Source organism: Podarcis raffonei, chromosome 2 (genome assembly GCF_027172205.1).
Source record: "Podarcis raffonei isolate rPodRaf1 chromosome 2, rPodRaf1.pri, whole genome shotgun sequence".
NCBI classification, from domain to species: Eukaryota; Metazoa; Chordata; class Lepidosauria; order Squamata; family Lacertidae; genus Podarcis; species Podarcis raffonei.
This window is the reverse complement of record NC_070603.1, coordinates 2,024,884-2,050,308: the sequence shown is the minus strand read 5'-3', so window position 1 is coordinate 2,050,308 and position 25,425 is coordinate 2,024,884. Positions and strand designations below refer to the sequence as shown.

Genomic DNA, 25,425 nt, shown 5'->3' with positions numbered 1-25,425 from the left:
GTTAGCCCATCTGATGACATACACCTACAATGATTTATTAGCATAGCTGCTAAATTATTTGTGGCTTGACAAAATCTGTGGCTTGACAGAATCAAATGGAGTTTGGCTTGCATGGTCACCTGGATTAGGTTTATGCTCGCCAGAGGCAACCAGACAAGAGGCCTGCCCAATGCTGAGTCATGTTCTGAAATGCCAAACATCTGCCACATTCTGTCCTACAAAGCCCCATATAGGATTGCTACCTCTCAAAGAGAGAGCGAGATTCATTGAAATACATGCATATTAAAAGTGATTTTGCATTGCCTTGCAGTGGAGGTGCACTAGGGCCAGAGTACTGGGTGCTGACTTGGTAAGGTTACAGAGGCTTCCAAGTCAGCCTTTGACATGGCCCAGTAAGGGCTTGCTGGGTTCTCTCCCACGCCCCAGTTCTGGGAAGGTACACATTCCAACACACCCACCTTCACCCACCCCATCCGCCCGCTCTCTGGAGTTGCCCAAGGCTGTCTCATTGCAGGGGGTTTGCAGGAAGCTGGATGGTCGCTGGATCCCTTATAACTCGTAGCCAGTGGAAAGTCCCCAGACAGACACTTCAGGCTAAGGGAAGTGGCCCAAACCTTGGGTCCCTCAGCTGTGGGGGGGGGGGGACGACAATCAAAACTGTCCCTGCTCCTTCTGCGCTGCTTGACACAAGCTGGCCGGGTTTTGGAAACAGCAGTGTCTCCACCCCTCCTTACATTTCCTCTGCAAGGCTGCAATCCTGTGCTCGCTTACGTGGGGATATCTCAACAAAATGGGAACTACAAACCTGCAGAGGATTGCTTGGTAAAGAGTACCGTAAGTCTGTTTACAAGTCCCAGAGACAACCCTGGGACATTTATGAGAAAAAAGGCATAGGGTTGGGTTGGAATGCTTGTGTCTCTATTGGGAAAAAACTACATTTTCAGACTTTTTTTGCCAAAGCATTTGGTTTAACTCTAAAACCAGTATGTTTCTGTGTAAATAGAAGTTGACACAGGGAAGGGACCACTTTACCTACTATTAATCCCCTGTGACCAAGATGGCAAACACCCCATCTCTCTCAGATATATCTATATCGATTTGTTCCTCCTGAGAATAGCCTGCATCGTTATAAGCTTGTGGCACTGCAGTAAGTAGCCCCAAAGAGTCCACCCAGTGGCAGCAAACGCTGCCCCATTTATCTTTTGATCAGTAGCGAAGGCACCAACCCAATGCAACAACTGCTTTGCAATCTTCATTGACAAGGTTGTGGGCAGGGGTCAGCCCCGGCAGACCCTTGTCAATTACAGTGGGTGAGGGAAACATCCTCTGGCATCCAAACGGCTGGCTAGAGCATCTGTGCCTAAGGGCTGAGGGGGGGGGGAGGATGTTGGGGGAGAAGAGAAGAGGAAAGGAAGGCAATCTGGAACCCATAAGCTCTCTTGATGTTTGCATTATCGTGGAGGACTGCATTGGTCTGTGCACGGCCCCTCCCCTGGAACGCCTTACCCTATCCGTAAAGGGCATTAACAACATTTTCATAACGTCCCTCCTCTCTTTAGCCCTTTAGGAAGGGTGGAGGGAAAGGAGGGTGAATAAGCAGATCCTTGAAGGTTGGAGCAACTCAGAAAGCCTTTGCCGCTCTGGAAGCTGTGGGGCTTTTTTTTGGAAGGGTCCCACCCTTAAGGTTGCCCCATTTGAACCTCGGGTCGCCTTAGCTTGGATGCACCACGGCCTGTTAGATCCAGGTCCTTGCCGCGTCTACTGAGAGGGAAGGGAAGGAGATTCGCAAAGGATGAAAGAGGAAAGCATGTGCCCAGATTCACCGGAGGGGAGCTTGGTGACCAGCGAGGAGGAGAGTGAGAGGGTCCCCAAAAAAGGCCTGCGCAAGAGGACCCAACTAGGCAAACCCTTGGCCTCGGCTCCCCTGCAGGAGTGCAGTGCCCCCTCGCCCCAGGGAAAGCGCAGCAAGCGTAGCCCTGTGCCACAGACCTTCGAGGACATGCACACGCAGCGGGTGATTGCCAATGTGCGGGAGCGCCAGCGCACCCAGTCGCTGAATGATGCCTTCGCTGAACTCCGCAAAATCATCCCCACACTGCCTTCCGACAAGCTCAGCAAGATCCAGACACTCAAGCTGGCGGCACGATACATCGACTTCCTCTACCAGGTTCTGCAGAGCGATGAGCTCGACCACAAGATCTCCAGCTGCAACTACCTGGCCCACGAGAGGCTCAGCTACGCCTTCTCCGTCTGGAGGATGGAAGGGGCCTGGTCCATGTCAGCATCCCACTGAGACCCACCGGGAAGGTATGTCCTGCTCCATGCTCTTCTCCTACCTTGCACTTCTTCTCTAGGCTGAGTTCCAAGACCAGGGCATGGTTAGCTGCAGACTGCTCTTTAACTGTAAAAAGTTGTAGTGCACATACAAAAAAAGCACAACTTTGGGCATGTGCAAAATATCTTTCCAATCACCAGTGAACAACCATAACCAGCTGCCAGATATCTGCAACTAGGCATAAGGGCTTTCTGGTCAGAAGGTTGAAAAAACATGGTACCCTGACAGTCTTTAGATTTGAGCAGTTTTAGACTACACAGAGACAATGTGGAAGTTGAAAGTGGCACATTCCTACAACCAATGGACACATGCCTTTCTTTCATCCCACAGTCACTTCTGGTCCCCAGACCTGCTTGCCAGAAGATAGCAGGTAAGGAATAACCACACTACAGGCAAATGACTCCTCTCTCTAAGACACCAGCATAAAACAATGTGCACACTGTCATTTGTCCCCTGTAAAAAAACTAAAAAAAAAATCCCATGGCATTTCATAAAGACATTGAACAGGGATACAAGAACTGCATCCTAAGCACACTTCTTTGGAAGCAAGCCCCTCTGCATTTGGTAGGACTTGCATTTGGACTGTGCAGCACTTTGCATGGGACTGGGGGGGGGGAGGTAAACTTGGGTCAGCAACTTGGGTTGTTGTTTTGTTAGAAATAGGCCTGGGCTGTTGTTTTTTTTGTCCCTCCTAATTGAGCAGTTCCTGGATTTCAGTAGCAAAATCCACCACAAACTGCTGGATATGCCAAGCAGGTGCTGGATGTCAGCTGAAACCGACATGCTTGAGCTGCGCATTTTTATGTGTTTGATTAAGCTCAACCTATATGTTCATGTGTATTCAAATTTCATGAACCATTTATTTCTATAAATGGTATTTATGTAAGCAGAAATGCTACAAATATGTGTCATTTTCTGTGCCTGATGCAGTGCCAGCCCAAGACGGTCTCTCTCTCCCCCTCTCTCTTGGTGCCTAAGCAGAGCCCACCGAGACCAACATTTTTGTAAAGTCTCACTTCACCATTCAGATACCGATTCCTGCCAATAGCTTGTCCACAAATCCAGATAAATTCAGAGATGGTCAGGCCCAGAAGATGCCTTTATCCTTTTAAATGAAGAGCTGGATTGTAGGGAATTAAGTACAAATTGCTTTCTGTTTTGGCTGTAGGTTGTAATCCAACGTCAGTCATATTTAGAGTAGAGCCACTGAAATGAATCGAGAGGACTAAATTGTGCCTTCTGATTTCAGTGAGTCAGTTTGGAATACGACTGATGTTGTATACAATGTTTTATCTTTATTTTGTGTTTGGAAGGCAGACCCATTCCATATCGCCTTTATAAGCAGGCCAACAAATTTATCACCAGGGACACATTGCATTCATCCATTTCTAATAGAAATATAAAACCTACACTCACTGAAACATACATTCAATCCCCCACAATTCTCCTCCATATTAAACACATTCATAATGAGACAAATAGGCATGCCAGAGCCCCAAACACACTTCATAACATGACTTGCAAAGGCATCCTGATTTTTGTATATTACGCAGAAACCATCTGTCACCCTTTTCATGTTCCTGCAAGAGAAGCCAGCTCTGCTGTTCCCATTTCACACACTTGGAAATGGAGGTTGATAAAAAGAGCCAATCGCCTGGATGCCTGTTCATGTGCCTGCCCTGGATAACAATGGCACCTGATCATTATTTCTATGTGTGAAAATGATGTATACTTCCCTCAGAATAAAACCACACTTTTGGCATTATATGGTAAATGTAAACAGCTAGCATCTCCTGCCTCCATATGTGTAATCACAAACATGGATTAAAACTGCACCACTGCAGATATGGTTTTAAATTAGGATGCCACAAATAGATAAGATAAGATAAACTTTATTCGCATTAGCCAACGGCCATAGCAACATAAAACAAGCAATATATACAAATAAAATATATACAAATAAAAAAGACAGCAATGGGTAAAAAGGGCAATCAAATGGCCAAGATTGTCATTCAGATAGTGGCCCTTAATCTCATTGCACCCTTGATAAACCTAGCAACATTTGCTGTTGTCTGATCATTTTTTATGCCACAAATATTTATGCGCTCCTTGCTGCCTCAAGTAGACCTTAAATGCTACCCCACTTCCCTCTGCAGTTAGGGTCAACATTTTTAAAAGTCTCACTGAACCAGTTGGACATAAATTACTGCCTTCATCTATTCTTTTCTTGCAGAGGGCAATGAGTTCCTTTGGACATGGTTCTTAAAAACCCAAAATTCAGCCGTCTGAAGCAGCTTGCATCACTTTGCTGCGTGGTATGATTGGCTCAGTTTTGGTGCATTAAACTGCAAATTTCCTGCTGTAAATTCATAGACTGAATATTCAGGGAGACAGTTTGCGATTATTACCATCAGATCCACACACAGCCACCCAAACTTTTTTCAGGGTGTTGTGCAAACAACCTAAACACACATTGGATGTACAGCAATGATTCAAATCAGAGAGAGAAAGGCTTCTATGCTCTTGAACAGGAAACATGATGCACAGATATGCCTACCTCAGTTAATAGATGCACATGAAATGCACTGCAGAACAAAGATTCGGATCTGCATTGCAAAACAGAATAATTGTAAATCAGCATGTGGGGAGACAGAAATACTGCGGCAGGTTTTAGACACCCCTAGTTGGCTACATTGCTTGACACCCTGACAAGTCTGCTGTGACTTTAAGGGTTTCCAGGAAGGAAGAATTTCACTAGCTGTGATCCCTTCCCTTACCCCCCACAACCTGGATTTCTCTCATTTAGAAACTGAAGAATCTGATCCTGGATGCCACTAAGGTTGCCCAGGGAGTTAAAGAATGTTATAAGGTTACTTATTCATATCAAACAGGTATCCGATGCCAAGACCCAAAAAAGGAAACTTGCACTAATGTACCCCAAAATTCTGCAACAAGGAAAGCATAATTCTGTGACCCATATAAGATATGGGCAAAATTTCACAACCTCTCTTCTTTTGCATCATTTATCCTACATTTTATTCTTCCTTTGCATACATTTCCCCACACCTGCTAAACATCATGAAGTGATGCAAATAACTATGTGACAGAGCAGGGAAGCCCAGTCTTCTGGTGGCCAGAACTCTTGTTCAGCAAGCATAGTCTTGCAACCATAAGGACGAGAAAGCTTAGGGGAAGAGATAGAACTTAGTGGTGGTGGCGCATCTGCTTTGAGTGCAGGTGGCCCCGAGGTACAAATCCTGGCATCTCCAGGTCGTGCTGGGAAATAATTCTGTCAGAAACCCTGGAGAGCCACTGGCAATCCGTGCCAAGAGTACTGCGCTTAAGCTGGACAGACCAGGCGTCTCTGCGGGAGCAGCTTCCTATGCCTTATGAAAAAAGAGAGCAGGCCAGGATTCATGTGGCCCTTACAACTCTGCTTCCTAGTGCTTAAAGACTTGGGGCAGAGGCCCATGGCGCAACTCTGCATAATTTTTGCATATGCTGATTTCTATGGATAGATGCCTCTGATAAATTGCAATGGCAGGTGGGGAGCAGAGGTCTCACCAGGATGAAATAGGGAAAGTGAATATATATTTCTTTTTAAAAAGGGGAGGTAGGAGATCCGAGGTCTGCTGCAAAAGACACGAGACATGGGCCCTCTAGGCCACCTCCTAAATACTCGCCTGCTCAGAAGTTAAGTTCCACTGAACTTTAGGGCTACCAAAACTCCAAGTAAGCATGCAGAGGATGGAAGCTTTCAAAAATGAAGGCTGCAATCTTGCACACATTTAGATGGTTAGTTAAGTCCCATGGAATTCATTGGGACTTACTTCCAAGTGAAGCTGCACAGAATTGTGCTACAAACTCCACAGTCAATATTCCAATTTTGCAGGTCTGGGCTCCCCCCCCCCCCAGTGAGGAGAGGTTTCTGCAGAATGCTGCTTGATGTTTTAAAAGACAACCCCGTCCACCTCCGATCATTCTGTTGACTTCTTCATTATATAGCCTGCTTTTCTGGACCAGCTGCTCCCCAAAGCAGCTGACCAACACCTTTATAAAAATGGGAACATTTGATTTCAAATTGAAAACTAGCAACCAAAAATATATATCAAAATCAATACTTGTAAAAACAGGAAATGGCATCAATTCTTCAAAATAATGAGAAATGATTGAATTAAGTAGCTTACCCTGTCCTCCTAATGGGGTCAATGGAACAAATTTGATGCATCACCCTGCCAACACCCTGCAAAGGAATTTCAGAAACGTGTAGGTGCAACCCTGGAAATGCCCAATCTTACCTCGGACAGTGGCATCACCCGCAAAAGTGTGCATTCAAAAGCACACACTCCAGGATCAGCTCTGCACATGCTGGAATAATCTTCTTGGTTAGCATGTCCCATCCATGGCTTAAGCCCCTGGGCTGGGATGAAAACAAAACAGAGCAATTAATGCCAAAGAAAACGGTGATTGCTCTTTGAGATTGCTGCAGGCAGAGTATCACCCGGAAAGAGGAAAGTATATCAGACCTAGCCTGATCTCTGACCCTGTGGCTACTCTCTCCCACAGGGCAATAACCTCTCATGGTGCCCCCCCTTCGGCTCAGTCCCCTTTTATTATACAACAGTGAATTCAGTTTTTGTTTTCTGCCATATGTTGGAAAAATATTGTGTGCTGCCGGAGGAAGGAGAGATGAAGCATGGGGGGGGCGAATCTAACCAACCTGAGAGTCTTTCCCCTTGGCCCCTCAACCTTCAGGATGAGTCTGGGTAGCATTAGCTCTGGGGTCATTCAGTCAGGAGGACAACACCCCTCAGCTGGGCTACAGTTAGAACTGATGCAAGCCCAAGACTGATGGCCTATGGAGGTTTCCATTTTCTCTAGGTTGGTTCTCACTTCGTACCTTGACAATGATCATGGGCACCTTGCAAGCCAGCGCAAAGTACTTACAGTAAGTTCCAAATATATACAGCACGTACTGGATTTTTGTAGCCTGTGAGTCCCATGATATAGGGACGCGGGTGGCGCTGTGGGTTAAACCACAGAGGCTAGGACTTGCCGATCAGAAGGTCGGCGGTTCGAAACCCCGCGACGGGGTGAGCTCCCGTTGCTCGGTCCCTGCTCCTGCCAACCTAGCAGTTCGAAAGCACGTCCAAGTGCAAGTAGATAAATAGGTACCGCTCCGGTGGGTAGGTAAACGGCGTTTCCATGCGCTGCTCTGGTTCGCCAGAAGCAGCTTAATAATGCTGGCCACATGACCCGGAAGCTGTACGCCGGCTCCCTCGGCCAGTAAAGCGAGATGAGCACTGCAACCCCAGAGTTGGTCACGACTGGACCTAATGGTCCCGGGTCCCTTTACCTTTACTAAGTCCCATGATCCATGTGCTCAGTCCTTCCATTAGAATCAATGAGGCTTAAGTAGCAGCTAACATTGGCTGGGCTGTGAGTGCATAAGGAACAATCCTCAGTCCTGCTCAGATCCATCTGTATTGCTACCCGAGTAAGCAGCATCTGATTGGGGCAGACATCAGAGGCATTACTACCCTACACATTTCCTCTTTTTCCTTTCTGCAGTGCAAACAACTCTCACAAATCCAAAGCACAGGGGGAAATAAAGAGAAGACCCCTAATCAGACTTTAGGCAAGGAAATCTTGGAGCACTTTTTGCTCCTGGATGCTGCAAATAGGTTCTTTCTGCTCTTGAAATTCTGTTAGAAAGGCTGGAGCTGCACAAGCTGTGGGAGACTTCTGTGTTAGTAGCTGTAGTTATGCCACAGGCCTGGTTCCCCAACTGAAGCACCCATTCACGAAGGTCGTGCTTTAGGACTTCTTGTCTGCACTGCCAAATTAGCGCATGCCCAGTGTCCCCTTCTCCACTTGTCCTGTGGCTCCTTCACTGTGCCACATGCAGCAGAAGAGCTGTAGCGCAAAGACGGAGCATCTGCTTTGCACGCAAAAGGTCCCATGTTCAGTTTCTGGCATCTCCTGGTACGGCTGGGAGAAACCTCAATCCAAAATGCTGGAGAGCTGCTGCCAATTAGTGTAGACAATACTGAGCTAGATGGGCCAACGGTATGACTTTGTAGAAGGCAGCTTCTTGTGGTCCTGGGCTCACCCTAGATTCACTACACTGCATTTGAGTTTCAGATGTTTTCAGGAGGAATGTTGGTGGAACCACCTGCCACCTGGTTCCCATTTAATCACCTGGGTCCTTTGGTTTAAGTAGCATTTTGCTTATTTATTTTCCCACTTAATTTATTTTCCTCTGGACTGTTGCCATTTTTAAACCTGCCAATCAAACAACTCATGGTAGTGAGCGCACAAGGAGCAAAATGACTTCAGTTTTAAAAAACAAAAGATGAAGCTGTATAGCAACAAAAATGGCAAAACCAATACACGATGAGCTAAATTCAGAGCCATCTAACCCATCCATGCTCACTATTAAAATGAAAGAGCAAGCAAAGCATTTTCCTGCCACCTCCAAAATGTAGCAAGTCTTGCATTCCATCAAATTACCGATGGGAGAATGTTTCAGAACAAGATTAGAGAAGTCCTGCAATGCAGAACATCGAAAGCTACTTTATACCAAGTCAGACCACTGGCCCATCTATTTAAATTTACTGCCTTTATATCCCAGCCTCTTTTCATCATGGAACTCAATGTGTCCTGCATTGGACTCCCAGGTGGTCACCCATTCAGGTACCAAACAGACCCAGACCTGCCTAGCTGCCGCCAGGTGTCTGCCTCACGAACCTTTAGGCCAAACCCTGGCATCTAGCTCAGTACTGTCTCTAGCAGCTCTCACTGTTCCCTGAAGATCAAGGGAGGAGCAGAAACACTGTCTCTTGATCTTCAGAAAATAGTCCCTACAGAGCAAGAGACCTCATCTGTCCTCCTCATCACTGCGCTGGGCTGGGCTGGGCTAGGAGAGGAACCTCTCCTCCTAGCTTAGCACTGCAACAGGGAGGAAATTGCCCTTTAGCACATCACTGCTGCTAGAAGATTTTTGCACACAGGAAAGAGGACGGAATGCTCCTTCCTATTTCATGTGTGTTAAGATCTTCTAGCAAGGGTGCCGTGCCAGAGGGAGATGGTGCACCTTTGCAAGAACATTGGGGGGAAGAGAAGAAGGTGCCTGGTTTTGGGAAAGGGCTACTAGGCCACCAGAAGTAGCTTTGCAGCCTTTATATATACCTGGGCCAGATGCAGACTGTGGGTTCACCACCCCGTGGTAGAGTCTCAGGTGAGGGTTTTTTCCCCAGCCCTACGTGGAGATGGCAGAGACTGAAGTGGAGATCTTCTGCTGGCAAAGCTGGTGCTCATCCAACAAATGATGGTTCTTTCCTAGAACAGATTTGAAATGAACAGCTGTGATGGATACTAATTTGATTAACCATGGTATTTGTTGCTACTGGATTTAAAACCAAAATGCACAAACTTTACAAATACAAGTTGGGGTCTCTAGGGGGTGGGATTCACTGGATGTATGTTGTATCATCAAGGGGTGGAATCTGGAGAAACTGCCCTCAAATAGGCTCTAGTGTACCAACAGGGTGATTTTCCTTCTCCTTTAGTTATTTATGGTGCAATCAATCGTACACATGCTCACTCAGAAGTTAAGTCCCATTGTGTTCAATGGAGCTTAATGCCAATAAAGTGTGCACAGGATCTTAACCCTAAACTGAGAACTGGACTACAATCCCAAGGAAATTGGGAATGTGTGTGTGGAAAGTGTCTCAGAAGATGCATGCCCGGTTACAGCATGCATCCCCAAAGGCCAGTTCCATCCCCACTTTTAGCCTGCTTGCTGAAGGGAAGCAAATAGTAGGTGGCCCAGATTAGGTGGAAGTCAGTTCCCAACCTTCATGATCACATATGGTGCCAATGCTTCATTGAAGCATGAAGGAAGCACATATCAGTTTGTGGCTGGCAAACAACATTTTGACTTAAATGTTTTCCTGCAACACTCTCCCCCCACCTGCTGCATGCTCCCAGCACATGCACAAACACATGCTCACTGTTCCCATACTTTAATTATTACCCAAGTTTATATCTCAAAGTGATTCTGAATAAGAGAATACCACATACCTTATCAACAATGGGTGCTATTCAACCAAGTGGCACTTAGAGTAGACCCCCTTGAAATTGATGAGCATAACCAACTTAAGGTTATTTAATTCCAGTAGATCTACCCTGAGCAAAATTTAGCTGCATAACACCTATCATGAAATTCAGAATAAAATGAATCACAGTACATAGCTCTGAGGTCACATTTCCGGGAAAGCGTCTGAAAAGAAAAATACCAAAGCAAGAGTCTGAAGCTTAACGCGGCTGGTGCTTGCCTAATATAAGTAGGAAAGGTGTTTCATAAGGCAGGTGCTGCAACACCTTCCTCCCGATTACCTTGGAGTGGACATCAAGAGCACAGGGCTCTGCTCAAAAGGTTTCTCCTGACAAACAAGGTGACTGGACAGAAGCACATGGCGTAAGGCATTCCATGAGATATTAATACCACTAGGGATGTGGGAGAAGTTCTATATTGTTTGCATTTTAATAAGAGACTACCTAATTCACACTCCTTGAACCCAAACACAAGAAATTTGCACTTTCCTGAATTTTGCAATGCAGTTCCCCAACCTAATAATGGGTACAAAATTCATATATTCAGGGGAAATGTGCATAAATGCATACAATTGTGAAAACACCACACAAAAAATGCATTGCATTAGGTGAAATTGCTTGCAATAATAGTAGGTGAACTTCACACAAAAATGCTGACAATTTTTCCATGTTTTTTTGTTTTGTTTTTTAAAAACCGAATGGCTGCCGGAATGTGGAAAGCTGAATTTAAGGTTGCAAAGATGAGAAATTGAGGCAAAACAAAACTGACGTATTTGTCAATATCATCCATGCCACCCAAAGCTACCAAAAATGTTTTAAAAAGCAAGAATTCCATGAAAATAAAGGGCAGTCACTGCCAATGCCACATTTATGTTCCCAGAAGAAATTAGCATGTATATGACAGGGTGCTCAGAAATCATGACGGAGCACCAGGGAGGGGGCTGCTATATAACTCAGACCCTAGAGAAGTATAGGCTTGTCCCTGTGTGATGAAGCCAAAGCCTCTCGGATCTGGGTTTGGTTCTCAGTGGGTTGTGTTGTTTCTGTTGTTGTTAAACCTAGGATAGTGGTTGCTTCTGGACTTTAGCACTTTCTGCCAGGATCACACATATATTCAAGTAGATGCCGATAACGCCCTTTGTGCAATAAGAATGCATCTTCATAACTCACCATAAAAGAAAAAGGCTACGTTGCAATAAATAACAATGGCTAAACAGTGCTATTGCATAATGGATCCATTTCCAGTAAAGAAATAAGTAGGACTTTGTGTGGTAAGATAAAAACCACTCGGCAGTGATGTTGTATAACGTCTGCACAAATTCCGTGAAAGCAAATCGGAGAGATTACTCAACGTTCGCTTTGTCTGGAAGTGACCACTGGCTCCTTTCCAGGGTTTGCATTTGATTGAAAGCAAAAACCCATTTCTTCTGAAGTGAAATTCCAGTCATCCCTCGGCTGGAACCCTGGAAAGCCCCTGCCAGTCTGTGTGGACAGCACTGAACAAAATGGACCAATGGGTCTGATGTGATACAAGGCAGCTTCCTATGTCTGTGGGGCACGCTGCAGTTAATGAAAGAAAGGCACCAGGGGCACAGGCGGCAGCTGACCTGGAAGTAGTGTTGTTGTTGTTGTTTAGTTGTTTAGTGTCCGACTCTTCGTGACCCCATGGACCAGAGCACGCCAGGCACTCCCGTCTTCCACTGCCTTCCGCAATTTGGTCAAACTCATGCTGGTAGCTTCAAGAACACTGTCCAACCATCTCGTCCTCTGTCGTCCCCTCCATCTTTCCCAACATCAGCGTCTTTCCCAGGGAGTCTTCTCTTCTCATGAGGTGGCCAAAGTTTGGAGCCTCAACTTCAGGATCTGTCAGTGGGTTAAGAACTTTGCCCCAGGATGAGAACGGAAATCGTGTGCTGGCAGCACGGCAGCAGCGGGAGACCCCATTAGCAAAAGCGCTCCCCAGGTTAAGAACAGTTTCAGGTTTAGAACGGACCTCCGGAACGAATTAAGTTTGTAACCCAAGGTACCACTGTATAGCTCAATTCCAGTCTTTACAGTGGGGCCAGAATCTGGCCTGATTCACGTATCACTTATCTTTAGGCAGGCAAGCCACAGGGGGATGCTGGATTCTATACTAATCTCCTTCTCTCTCTCTCTCTCTCTCTCTCTCTCTCTCTCTCTCTCTCTCTCTCCTCCTATGCATTGTGCAAGTTTAGACTTAAGATACAAGCAGCCCTAGCCTGCTAATTCTGGACGGATGTGGCCTGGGTGACATAGCAGGTCTCCTTGCCTCCTGATGCAGCTAGCCAGATGCAAGCAGCAAAACACAACTAGGATACATTCCCACGGCCTGTGTACCCAGCATCTCCCTCCCTCAGGCACCTGCCCCCCACCCTTCATGGCAGGCAAGAAGGGGCAAGCAAAAGGGCCACGGAAGGAACAGGCAGGAAGGAGCCACAGCTGCCTTTTCTCTCTTTTTAAATCAACATATTAAAGGGCAATGAAGTGGCAAGCCTGCGGCAAGGGTTGGTGGAGTGCATGGAACATGTGAAGTCTGTGCCCAGAGAGCTTATGGTCCATCTACATCAGGGATGGGGAACATCTTGCTCTCCAGACGTTGCAGGACTCCACCTCCCATCAGCCCCAGTCAGAAAGACCAAGGGTTATTAGAGGGTGATGCTGGGAGCCGTTGTCTAGCAACTTCTGGAGGACCAGAAGCTTCCCCACTCAGGTCAGCATTTGCTGCACAGATATCTAGTGAACTGGGAGATTAGGTCAGTGATTCTCAAAGGATGTGGCAGGAAAGGATGACAAGTGTGGCAGGATACTTTTTCAAAATGAGAGCAAGAGCATTGGCTATTCTTCTACAGTTCTCCATATTGTTGTGAACAGGGATGTTCAACTTGGACAAATATGAAAGACTGGAAAAGAGAAAGGCTTCTTTCTCTGTTGAGGAGAGGAGAGTTTGCTTGTCTCAAGTGAGACCCAATGTAAATGAGATTACCCAGCAAAAACAAGCTCACGCCTCTCACTGAGTTTGTATACATACTTATTGCAAGAGGCTTGTTTATAATTATATTTTGGGAATGATTCATGTTCCTCTGTAGCTGCATTGTTTTATACTTTCTGGTTGTCTTGTGATCATATTATAAAGTAGTTGCGTTCTGTGCTATAAATCATGCACTGCTGGTTGTTTGTTTTTGTTAACAATAAAAAATTCAGTGCGGCACCAACTATTTTTTATTATTATTCTGAAAGAGTAGCCCAGAGAAAAAAGGACCAATGGGTTAGATGATCAGTTTAAGGGTGGGATAGTCTCTGGACAATAGGCAGAGAAGCACAGCTCTGCTGGAAAGATTGTGCGAAAGCAGATGGTCGCAGGGTGGGGTGGAGAACAGGGAGCTTGGCAAACAGGGAGGATCTCCCAGCCCAGACTGTAGCATGTCCACACTGCTACTTTTTATACCAGTTTAGCTACTAAGGTTTCTTCCCTGCGCCCCAAGGTATCCTGGGAGTTGTGGTTTCATTAGGGTGCTGTGCTAATCCCAAACACCCTCTAAGCTACAGTTCCCAGGCTACTGGGACGGGAAGGCAGGGGGGAGAGAAGAGGGAATGGCTGTCGGTCATACATGTCAGCTCAACACGGCATGTTTTACTTGAATGTCTGTTCCACTTCAGCTCATCGTATTTAGCACTGCCGCTGTGCTTCAAAGTGCTCAGAGCACTTCACAGATCTCCTATGAAGATCTCCTATGAAACAAATGAAGCTTAAAGCTTCAGGGCCCCTGGTCCTAGAGGCAGTGGGGGAGCATTCTTTGCTGGCACCCAGGGCAGGCACGTGTGCGGGAACTGCCTTGTGGGGGGAGGGCGCACTGCTGGAACGATCCCCACCCACCGGAGCTAAGTGGGGCCGCACTGCACTGCACTGCCTGCCCAGCCAGTGCCACCCTGCTTTGAGGAGTACACTCATGGCGCCCTACAAGCCCAGCACCACTTTGCAAGACTTGCAAAAACAGTGGGGGCTGGCAGGATGCGTGCCTGTTGCACCCTTCTCACCCACTTTCCAGCTGGATGACATTGTGAGGAATACCCCCTCCCAAAAAAAACCTGCACCTGGGGTGATGGTGCCCCAGACTTGCCCATGCTACGCCTCTGCCTGGAGGAGCCCCAGAAACGACCTTCATCCACATGAAGTAGCACCACTCAAATTGGTTTTTGTTGTTGTATATATTTCAACAATCCCAGAGTTTGAGAGTCAGGAGCACAGATGTTGTAAAAGTGTGGTGATCTGTCATGCAACAACCCCATTGAAGAAGAGAACCTTGTTGGTTGCTAAGGGGCCCCCATGACAACTCAAGTTCCAGGGCCCCAAAAATGCAGGTCTGCCACTGCACAGATGCATTAGATGCTTCCTAACAACCATGTAAGGTTGACCAGTACGATCATCCTTAAACTGCTTAGGAGAACCAGAAGCCTTCCTGTTAGGAATTGTAGGTAGAGAAGCACACAGGCAGAATCAAACATTATTCTTATATGCTACAACTGCAGTGAGAAATATTAGCCCAATGATGGAAACAGGAAGAGATACCATTGAAAGAAGAGTGGCAGATGAAATTAATGGACTATGCCGAATTGGCGAAAGTGACTGGGAAAATTTGGAACCTGTAGGCCCAGAATTTCTTGAAAGACTGGAACAAAATTATGTTGTATTTGAAAGATGACTGTAAACAACTGACATCGCTAATAGGGTTACAAGAAGCTTTGTAGGCTTAAATTATCATTTATTACTAAATGCAATTTACAAATTGTTCATTTAAGATTAGGATCTAATAGTAATATTAATAAGAATAAAATGCATATTAGAGATTAAGTTGGAAAACCATTAGTCGAGGAGGAGGGAAGTTCTAGACTTATATAGCCAAATGTATTTATTTATAAGATTGATGTTATGATGGAAAATATTTGGAAAAACCAATAAAAATTATTATAAAAAAATAAAAATAAATGAACTGCTTAGGAGAACCCAGTAAGTTTACGGAACAGACAATTTAAACCAAGAACTTCCTCGTTCATTGCTCAACCTTCAGGGCCACAAGACTAGATTTATTTTTTATTATTTATTTTTAAAGAACTAGAGAGTCCCAAGAATCCATGCCGAAAATTGCACTGTTAGAATCGCTTGTTCAACAACTGCATTATGGTGGAGTGGAAAGAATACCCATCTGATTTTATTCTTATGAAAAGCAGACATGGTCTGCAAGATCTTTGAGGGTGCAGAGAGATTTGAATCAGAGCTGTGGCACTGGAAGACAGCCACCGTAGGGTCATTTTGGGGTGGGGCTTTAAGTGACCACCGTACCAGCAAAGGATGGAGAGCTGCACTGCAGCCCTGTCCCTCTTGGGACTTATCTCCAAAACCCCCCAAACATGTCAGGGCTGACGGAGAAAGAGCGTGATGTGGACGACTGAGAGGGGAAGAGCCAAGCCTGTTTTCAAAGAGGGTCCATCCATCTCAGTAAATGCTGGCTTGGGTTTCTTTGTGGGGAGAGGGGACTTTGGCCTTGTTAAATCTTGCATAGAGATTAAAAGGGAGAGGGGTTTCCAGGATGGGCTTTTCAAAAAATCTTGGCTGGTGCATTGTTCGCTCATCCCAAGCATTTCGCTTTTGAAAGCAGGAAGGTGTGAGTTATTGCTACACATAAGGCCAAACTATTCCATGTGTTCCAATGCATGATTGATTTTCACTTGTCTACATTGTTTTCTTGTTTAATGGCATTCATGGGAAGCGAGTGATCAGGCTCTTGGCAAATGGTGTGGGTGTGTAAACCCCCGTGCTACCACCCCAACAACCCCCTCCCTGAAGATTGGTATTTGCAGAAGGGCCGTTACTATTGAACATTTTTTTAATTTTTCCCTCTGCCAATTCCTCCCCCCCCCAGGAAAAGCATTTCCCCCTGTATCCCCCCCCCCGGGCCTTAATGTTCCTCTTTCCAAGAACTGCCCATCAACGACAAAGGCTCTGTCCAGATTTTTCATCTCTGAGGTGGGCTGGTCCAGGGCACCAGCACTGCAGAGCTCCGAGGCCAAAAGGAAAACCACAGCTTCTACCCCCCCCCTCCGAAAACTTCCACCCAACCTTTTGTGGCTCCCCCCCTTGTGGCTCCCTCCCCCACCAGCTTTGTTAACTGCAGCTCCTTTCCCTCACTCCATACAAGTTGAACAGAGCAAAAATGTGTATTAAAATCAATCAATCAATATATCATTTGTAATGGAGGAGGATGGGGGGAAATGTGCCTCCCACTAAGAAAACTCTTAACGGGTTTTATCCCCCACTCCAAAACAATTATTCAAAAGATCTGAGGGTGGTGGTGAGGAAACATGCTTTTAATCCCCCCCCCATATTGCACTTTAACCGAAAGTGGCAAACAATCATAAAACACTAAAATATGAAATGCAAAAGATTTCAACAAAACAAGATAGTAAAAGTCCAAAAATAAAATAAAATGCATAGGAGCAGGATATAATAGCGGGATCTCACTAACTAAAACCACAGCAATCTGAAAAAAAAAAACCCAGCAAAGTAGACAGACAATGCAAACAGGTTCTGCCACTCAGAATCATCTTTAAAGAGCCGGGTGCTTACAGCCGTTTATTGAGCTTTTGGCTATTTAATGAGCATTCCTTTGAATTTCAATTCAGGGTAGTTAGGTGGTGTTTATACCAAAGCAAAATCCTGTGCATTTCCTCACCAATTTCCCATCTTTGGGAAAATCGATTTGTTGTACAACAGCTCCAATCAACTATAATTGTACTTGAATTTGTATGTGATTTGATCCAGTGTTTTGGGGCTAGTGGCATTTTTTTAGGTGGAGTTTTTTTGTTTTTTTGAAATTTTAACTGCACTAGACTCTTTTGGTTCAGTTTCCTTTCATTCTGAAACAAGTGGCAAGTGCACTCACTGCCCCTTTACTATCAAGCCAGGTTCAAGCTACTTGTTTTAATTTACAAAGCCCCCGAATGACTTAGGTCCAGTGTACCTTAGGGATCACCTGAACCCTGTACTCCAACTCAATTACTAAGATCATCTTGAGGAGGATCATTGGCCATTCCCTGAGTTCATAGAATCATAGAATCATAGAGTTGGAAGAGACCACAAGGGCCATCGAGTCCAACCCCCTGCCAAGCAGGAAACACCATCAGAGCACTCCTGACATATGGTTGTCAAGCTTAAAGACCTCCAAAGAAGGAGACTCCACCACACTCCTTGGCAGCAAATTCCACTGTCGAACAGCTCTTACTGTCAGGAAGTTCTTCCTGATGTTAGGTGGAATCTTCTTTCTTGTAGTTTGGATCCATTGCTCCGTGTCCGCTTCTCTGGAGCAGCAGAAAACAACCTTTCTCCCTCCTCTATGTGACATCCTTTTATATATTTGAACATGGCTATCATATCACCCCTTAACCTCCTCTTCTCCAGGCTAAACATGCCCAGCTCCCTTAGCCGTTCCTCATAAGGCATCGTTTCCAGGCCTTTGACCATTTTGGTTGCCCTCCTCTGGACACGTTCCAGTTTGTCAGTGTCCTTCTTGAACTGTGGTGCCCAGAACTGGACACAGTACTCCAGGTGAGGTCTGACCAGAGCAGAATACAGTGGCACTATTACTTCCCTTGATCTAGATGCTATACTCCTATTGATGCAGCCTAGAATTGCATTGGCTTTTTTAGCTGCCACGTCACACTGTTGGCTCATGTCAAGTTTGTGGTCAACCAAGACTCCTAGATCCTTTTCACATGTAGTGCTCTCAAGCCAGGTGTCACCCATCTTGTATTTGTGCCTCTCATTTTTTTTGCCCAAGTGCAAGACTTTACATTTCTCCCTGTTAAAATTCATCTTGTTTGTTTTGGCCCAGTTCTCTAATCTGTCAAGGTCGTTTTGAAGTGTGATCCTGTCCTCTGGGGTGTTAGCCACCCCTCCCAGTTTGGTGTCATCTGCAAATTTGATCAGGATGCCCTTGAGTCCATCATCCAAGTCGTTGATAAAGATGTTGAATAAGACCGGGCTCAAGACAGAACCCTGTGGCACCCCACTAGTCACTCTTCTCCAGGATGAAGAGGAACCATTGATGAGCACCCTTTGGGTTCGGTCAGTCAGCCAGTTACAAATCCACTGAGTGGTAGCATAGTCAAGACTGCATTTTACCAGCTTCTTTACAAGAATATCATGGGGCACCTTGTCAAATGCCTTGCTGAAATCAAGGTAGGCTACATCCACTGCATTCCCTTCATCTACCAGGGTTGTAATTCTGTCAAAAAACGAGATCAGGTTAGTCTGACATGACTTATTTTTCAGAAATCCATGCTGACTATTGGTGATCACAGCATTCCTTTCTAGGTGCTCACAGACTGTTTGCTTAATGATCTGCTCCAGAATCTTCCCTGGTATTGATGTCAGACTGACTGGGCGGTAATTATTTGGGTCCTCCCTTTTCCCCTTTTTGAAAATAGGGACAACATTTGCCCTCCTCCAGTCTGCCGGGACCTCGCCTGTTCTCCATGAATTCTCAAAACTGGCATGGCCAGTTGGTGGCGCTCACTTGAGAGTGACAAGAAACTGAGCCTTTGGCATCATTGGCCCAGTGCTATGGAATCCCCTGCCAACTGAGATCCAGAAGGCACCTTCTGTGCCAACTTTTAAACACCTGCTAGCACTACATAGTTAGCTGGGGAAACAACAAAAGACGGATTTCTGCCCAACTGCTTCCTAATTTCAACAGCCTTAGATTCAGGGACAAGCAAGCGTCCCATGACTAGAGGCATCATATGGTGAGCACACTCATTTATTTCATCCCACGTCTCAGCTCAAAGAGGTTTGAGAAAACTCTACAAAACATTTAAGCAGTGAATCCATCCCAACGATCTGCCCACATCCCGCTTGCTCAAAAGCCCCTGCTGACATGAATGGATTACTTACGCAAGCAGCTTAATGTCGGAGCAGCAACCTTGCGCAAGTTCACTGCTCTGATGGGACACCGCCCACCCACGGTGACCACTGATGCAGTGAGCAGCAGGATGGCCATTTCAAAAAGGTCACTGTAACTGTGTCTCTAAGAGACACTAGCAGAGACAAATGCTTATCTCACGGTGTGAAAAGCTTTACTCAACCGACTGCATCTCAAGCTGCGGCAAGTCCAGCAAGAGCTTCTGACCACATGAGACAGACAGAAACTTAAATAGTCCCTATGACTATGGAGAACCAAACTTCTCCTCAACTTCCTTTCCCTTCTTAGTTAGTGATCTTGTTGCTTTCTTCTTTCTTACAACCTGTATTTTAAACTTTGTTTCTGAGTCAAAATGCTGAGTTGGTTTGAAAATGCAAGAGAGAACAAACACATGTGGATCTCCTCTGCCTGCAATTTTAGATCTTCTAAAGGCTAAAGGAGATGCGCTCCAAATATGATGCTGCCACTGGTGGCCTATTGGCACCACTTTTAAGTGTGCCTGAATTCAGCTGTCAGGGAGAAAAAAGCCACTGCTTTGTAGTTTTGGAAAAGCCCACAGAGGCAGCATCAGCCAAAAGCCACAAGTGCATTTAAAAGCACTTTGGAATACCCCCCCCTGCATCAGATAATGTGCATGGCCCCTTCCAGAAGTTATGCTGTTCCCGCCTTCAGGTGTTATCACATTCCCTTTCCCTGGGTGGGAACTTGGCTCACACTGTTCTGCATCCAGGAGTGCCAACTAGAATAAAATACTGTGGGGGCCCAGGTAAGCCCCACCCTGCATAATCAATCACATGACGCAGTGCACACACATGATTTCAATGGGAATGCCCATAAACTTTGTGGGGGTCCAGCCCCCTCAAATATTTCATTGTGAGGGCCAAAGCCCCACAGCCCCTAGAGCTGGCTCCTATGTCTGCATCTAAGCTTGGAAACAACCCCAAAAGGTATCCTTCTAGCCTGCTCCAACACTTCCATTCACACACACAGAGCTCTGCAGTGAAACTGACAAGACTGAGGAAAGCCTGATCAATTTCATGAGAAAACAGAGAGGAAGACTTCGAGAGAAACTGGCATCAGGGAAATCCATATTGTTTCCCCTAAACTTGCCAGTTTCAGTAGAAAGCAGAAAAGGTGTAGGTGGAGAAACTGGTGAAAACTGACAAGGTTTTCCTACATTAGTTTGTTGGGGGAGGAAAAGACGAAAAAGAGAGAAAGATTGGGGTGGGGGGCACTGCCACTCTTTTCAGAAGGGATCCAATCACACACCAGCGAATTCAGGTCGCACAATTATAGTTTATTGGGAGGTCTTGCTCAACAAACCCACTTCCATTAAAATGGGAGTTTTGTGGTAAGGAAATTGATGGACGGAAATGCACTGGCAAGTGTGAGGCAACGCTTGCTTTGACGCAACTTCATCCAACCTTCCCAAATAAGCAAACCAGAATGAATGTTCATGAAATAACTTCCCTTGTCTAACATCCCTGCAAACAAATCAGGACGAATGCTCCACAAACAGTTCCTCTGGAAGTGTTCTATACATATGGAGATAAATGAAAGAGAAAGGAAGCAGGAAGTTGTTCTCATGCATACACCCCTGCAAAAATGGCGGGAAGCGGAATTGTGCTTCAGTTACTTCCACTCACAAGATGCACAATGACAGTATAAGAACATTTAAAAATGCATTGTTGCCTTTCACACCAATGGCAGAAGAAACACTCAACTGTGCTTTTAGGGCGTCAGTTACAGATTGCAGACCCAGCCAAGGCTGTCATGTGTAGTTCAGCCCCAACTGGCATGCTTGAAAGTTGACCGCCTTAGCAGCTCATCAGCTGGTCCATTTCTCCTCCTTCCTTGCATTCCAGGAGGGACACAAGAGTGGAAAATGGGGAGGAGCAGGCATTGAAAGTGTGAAAAGAAAATCCAAGTAATTTAATGTGATGTGGCTATGCTTATGATTTAGTCCAAGTAATTTAAGGTGCTGATGATTTATGGTGCCGGGGGCCTTCTCTGTGGCTACAATCCCAGGCTCCACAAGTCCGGGCCAAGAGAGATCTGGCTAGCCCCACTTCTAGTTACCTTCAGCCAGCAAGATTTTACTTAATCAGATTTTCGGTGGAAACAGTTAACCAAGATTAAACTGGAAAATAAAAGAGCGTGGCATTTGGATGAGGGTGCTGTGTAGATGTTGCACGAAACTTGTGCTGGCAGCCCCAAGTCCACAATGAAGTGCCCTGTGGAAGGACTCTCCGGCAGGCCTGGCAGGCACAGCTGCTGAAATCCTTTCTCCATGCAGCTCCCAAAAGGTTCAGAATGTCTGATCCTCCCTTTTCTCTACTTTTGGCCCATTAGCCAACATGCAATAAACAAACAAACATTGCAACAGGATGCTTTTACTCTGATCTTTTACCTGTCTCTTATGGCTGTTTTCAACACACTTTGTTGTATTCCATTGCTGGACTCCAACCCTCAGCACCCTTAGCTAGCAGGACCAGTGGTCAGGGCTGATGGGAGCTGTAGTCCAGCAATAGCCAGGGACCCCACTGTGTCCCTGCTCCCCACCTGCCTCCTCACTTTGCCTAATGGTATAGGTCTGGCCATGAGGATGGCGGTTCCTAAGAGGAGCTCAAGAGGAGGCAAGCAAGGACGACTTCTGAGCTTCGCCTCTTTCACTTAACATAAGTGGCAGCCCTGCCACCCCAGACCCGGTGTGGGAGTGTGGTGGTGTGTAGGGACCTTTGATGATAGCTTTACACAATGCATTAGTGCTACATGTAACTTGGAGAGTGGAGTATTCCTGTAATATAAAGAGCTGGACTGTAGGTACTTAGCACTCGTTAGGAGCAGATAAATCTTTAAAGCAAGATAGAGTTACAAAGACTTGCTGATCAATATATATATATATAATCCTCATCTGGTTTGTGATCCCTGGAAGGATGGTGGTTTTCAGCTGTTTTCATTTAAATAATAAGGAAATGCAGTTCAAAAGGATCAGCTCTCTCATCTCAAAGGGGTTTTATGCATTTAATTTCCTTTGGAGAACAGGCCCCGGAGAGGACTGGGGAAAAGAGAGGCACTAAATATGAGCCAGCCCAGCCAATCAGAAGGTGCAACTTTTAGACGTTAAAGGTTTCCAACAGAAGCAAAAAGGAGGAAGACCTTCAGGCCAGGCCAGTGTCTTCCATATGTCAACATCCTTGAAGGTTTGGGCTTAACCTCCTGAGACTACCCTGAACAAACAGCTGATAGTTTAACCTGTTCAGTTGATTGTTATCACTTCAGACTGGAGACAGGGAATTTTATTATTATACATTGCATTTCTTAATACAGCTCTGCCCAAAGGACTTTCAAAGCAATATATAGCATACCAATCAACAATAATGGCATTGGAAAAAATGAACCAGGGCACAAATGAATTTTTTAATGCCTCCGTGCACAGAGAAATCTAGCACATTGTGGTAAGCGTTGTAGCTTACCCTTCTTGACATACTGGTTTTCTATGTGCCGGGTTGAGTGCATTCAATCCTGCCATCTCCCATTGCAGTAGAGGCTAGAAACTTGTTTACCATGCAATGAGCTACTTGCTGAGAGACGAACGCCCAGGCACCCAGATGGCCTCATCCGTTCTGCTTAGCAGGGGGGAGCCATGGTGATAGTACTTGTTGCATCCAGTATAAATACAGACCTTCTGTAGGCCAGGCTGTTTGTTCCTCTCCCATACAAATACCCCCTGTAAGTTGTCAGTTTGAGTTTGCCACTGATTTCTTTTTGTGGGTTTTGTTTCTCCAGGTCCATTCAGGAAGGTAGCCAGCAGGTAACACGCTTCTGCCTCACCCAAGAGCAGCAACAGAGGAACTCTTCTCCAGAGAAACTCAGGGCATATACTCTGTATGATTCTCCATCGCCAGCTCAAAAACGAGACCAAACGTGATCACCATCCTCTTGGGGAGAAGAGAGCCCAGCTGAGATCTAGGATGGAGAATCCAGACTTTCCACCATTACTCTGGGAAGAACTGCAGACATAAGCGAGGCAGTGACTCAAAGCAGGCCCAGACTGCTTTTGCTTGTAACAAGCTGATCTCAAAATGTATATCTAGAACTCTTTCGATGAGCTAATTTATTTTTGAATTTGCAGGTTTTAAGAATAATTGTTTTATTTTCAATAGCTTTCTGCTTCCTGGGAGGTTCTTTCCACCTGCTCCCCTCCAACTAGGACCCAAAACAGCAGGAATGACTTAAATCCTCTTGAGGTGATCTCCTGTCACCCTCCTTCAACAAGGACTTGAGCTCTAAAAGCCTCACTCCCTCCTCTCCCAATGGGGTTATGGTTATTCCGCTGCCAGAAAAAACATATTCTGTACATGCTCAGGAGCATTACACTTTTGGTGGTGCTAGTTTATGATTCAAGGCTAAATCCTGCCCCTAAAAAGCAGGACCTGCCCTGGCCTGGTGAGACCCAGCTTCTTCCATTGAGGTCAGTTTGCCCCTTCTAGTGATCCCACAATGGCCCATTCTGGCCCAAGTCTCATTGGGATAAGCACACCTTGCTATTGCCTAACACAGCTACTCACTGCTGCTAAATGGTCACCATATGGTGGTGGGAAATGAGAGAAACCAAATGCTTCTGGGGTGGGTGTGTATCTATCAGCAGCACAGGCTCAGTAAGTGGTGCAGTGGTCATTCTGTCTCCCCAGGGAACCCTGGGAACTGAGGGACTCATAGAATGTAGTTCTGTGAGAATTCTGAGAACCCGCACCAAACCACAATTCCCAGGAACTGTGGGACTGGGTGAGCCATTAATCTTAAAGTAGCCTATAAAACAAACCCAAATTTATACTTCAGACATACTCATTTTTTTCTGAACACGGTGGATTGCAAAGGATGCAAGGCCTTCATTGAGAGACTGCAACTCAGTGGTGGAGCACATGATGTGAACTGCCCTGAGATCTTATGATAAAGGGTGGTATAGAAGTCATGATGATGATGATGATGATGATGATGATAATGATACTTTGCAAACAATGTCCCAGACATCCGGCCTCCAAGGAATGCATTGCCTGCTGCCATGTGACAGCGACAGATGTGGCACACTCTTTCAAGGCCAGATCTGCTGCCTCCTTGACAGTCCTCCCCATGTTGCATCTACAGTGGCCTCTGGGCAAAGAGGAGGTGCTGCTGGCCTCCTGCCACCCTTGTTCCTGATGTAGATCTTCACTCACTACTGACAAGGAGGTGGGCGCCATTTTGTGGTATGCCTCAGGTGCCAAAACGTCTTGGGCCAGCTCTGGTCGCAGACTCAGTCTCTGGCATCTCCAGGTAGAAGGATCAGGAAACTGGTGGTGGCGGAAGAAACCCCTCTCCACCAAGATTCTGCAGAGTTGATAGTCCTTGGAAAATGGCTTGACTGGTCCAAGGCAGCTTTCTACATTCTCTCTTTGCCAGGGTTACTTGGCGACTGTGCTAATATCCCATCATTCCCCTTGTTGGGTGGCTTAAGGCTGGAAAATGACACTTCCTCACTAAATGTAACTGACACGTTCTTTGAATTGCTTCACAGGGGGCAGAATAACTGTCGAGCCCTTGCTTGTAAGCTACCTACTGAATTATGGTACATAAACTGGGGGCTTGCAAAAGGGATGAGGCCAGAGGTGACCACTGGAACATATACCATAGAGAGCAGTAGCCCTGGCTACTGACCATGCTTACTGGAGCTGGTGGGAGTTGTAGTTCAGCAGCCTCTGGAGGGCCAAAGGTTCTCCACTCCTGATTTAGAGAGGTGTGGGAAGCAGGCAGACAGTTCCCGTTCCCAGATAGGAGGAGGAGGGAAGGGGGTCACCTGCTCTTGCCTTTAGAAGTAGCTTGATTATCTGCAAAAACCAGAATGGGATGCTTTTCACTGCCAGCTGGAACATTGCTGGCTCATGCCTGCAGATCCAACTGCTATACAGGCACAGCTGAAGAGGGCGTTAAAACAGC

General features: G+C 45.9%; 1 protein-coding gene and 1 long non-coding RNA gene across 6 annotated transcripts in view; one reads left to right on the top strand and one right to left on the bottom strand.

Moving 5' to 3' along the window:
* The window catches only part of LOC128404229 (uncharacterized), a 46,078-nt gene that overhangs the window by 16,918 nt on the left and 3,735 nt on the right, over positions 1 to 25,425 (bottom strand). For 2 of the 3 annotated variants that reach the window (XR_008328082.1, XR_008328084.1), the window contains 2 exons: positions 9,527 to 9,676; positions 6,634 to 6,750 (listed from right to left, as the gene is read on the bottom strand). This is a non-coding gene — a long non-coding RNA (uncharacterized LOC128404229). The remainder of the gene's footprint in view (positions 1 to 6,633; positions 6,751 to 9,526; positions 9,677 to 25,425) is intronic. The other variant, XR_008328083.1, reaches the window with a different exon arrangement.
* LOC128404215 (twist-related protein 2-like) lies at positions 1,502 to 24,290 on the top strand. Of its 3 annotated transcripts, none has more exons than XM_053369705.1 (2): positions 1,502 to 2,307; positions 12,670 to 13,272. In XM_053369705.1, the coding sequence occupies exon 1, from the start codon at positions 1,793 to 1,795 to the stop codon at positions 2,291 to 2,293; it is 501 nt and encodes a 166-aa protein (XP_053225680.1). In that variant the 5' UTR covers positions 1,502 to 1,792; the 3' UTR covers positions 2,294 to 2,307; positions 12,670 to 13,272. The 3 variants fall into 3 exon arrangements, with proteins under 3 accessions (XP_053225680.1, XP_053225690.1, XP_053225672.1); XM_053369715.1 differs by lacking the exon at positions 12,670 to 13,272 and adding an exon at positions 2,666 to 2,822; XM_053369697.1 differs by lacking the exon at positions 12,670 to 13,272 and adding an exon at positions 23,239 to 24,290 and having other exon boundaries at positions 1,510 to 2,307.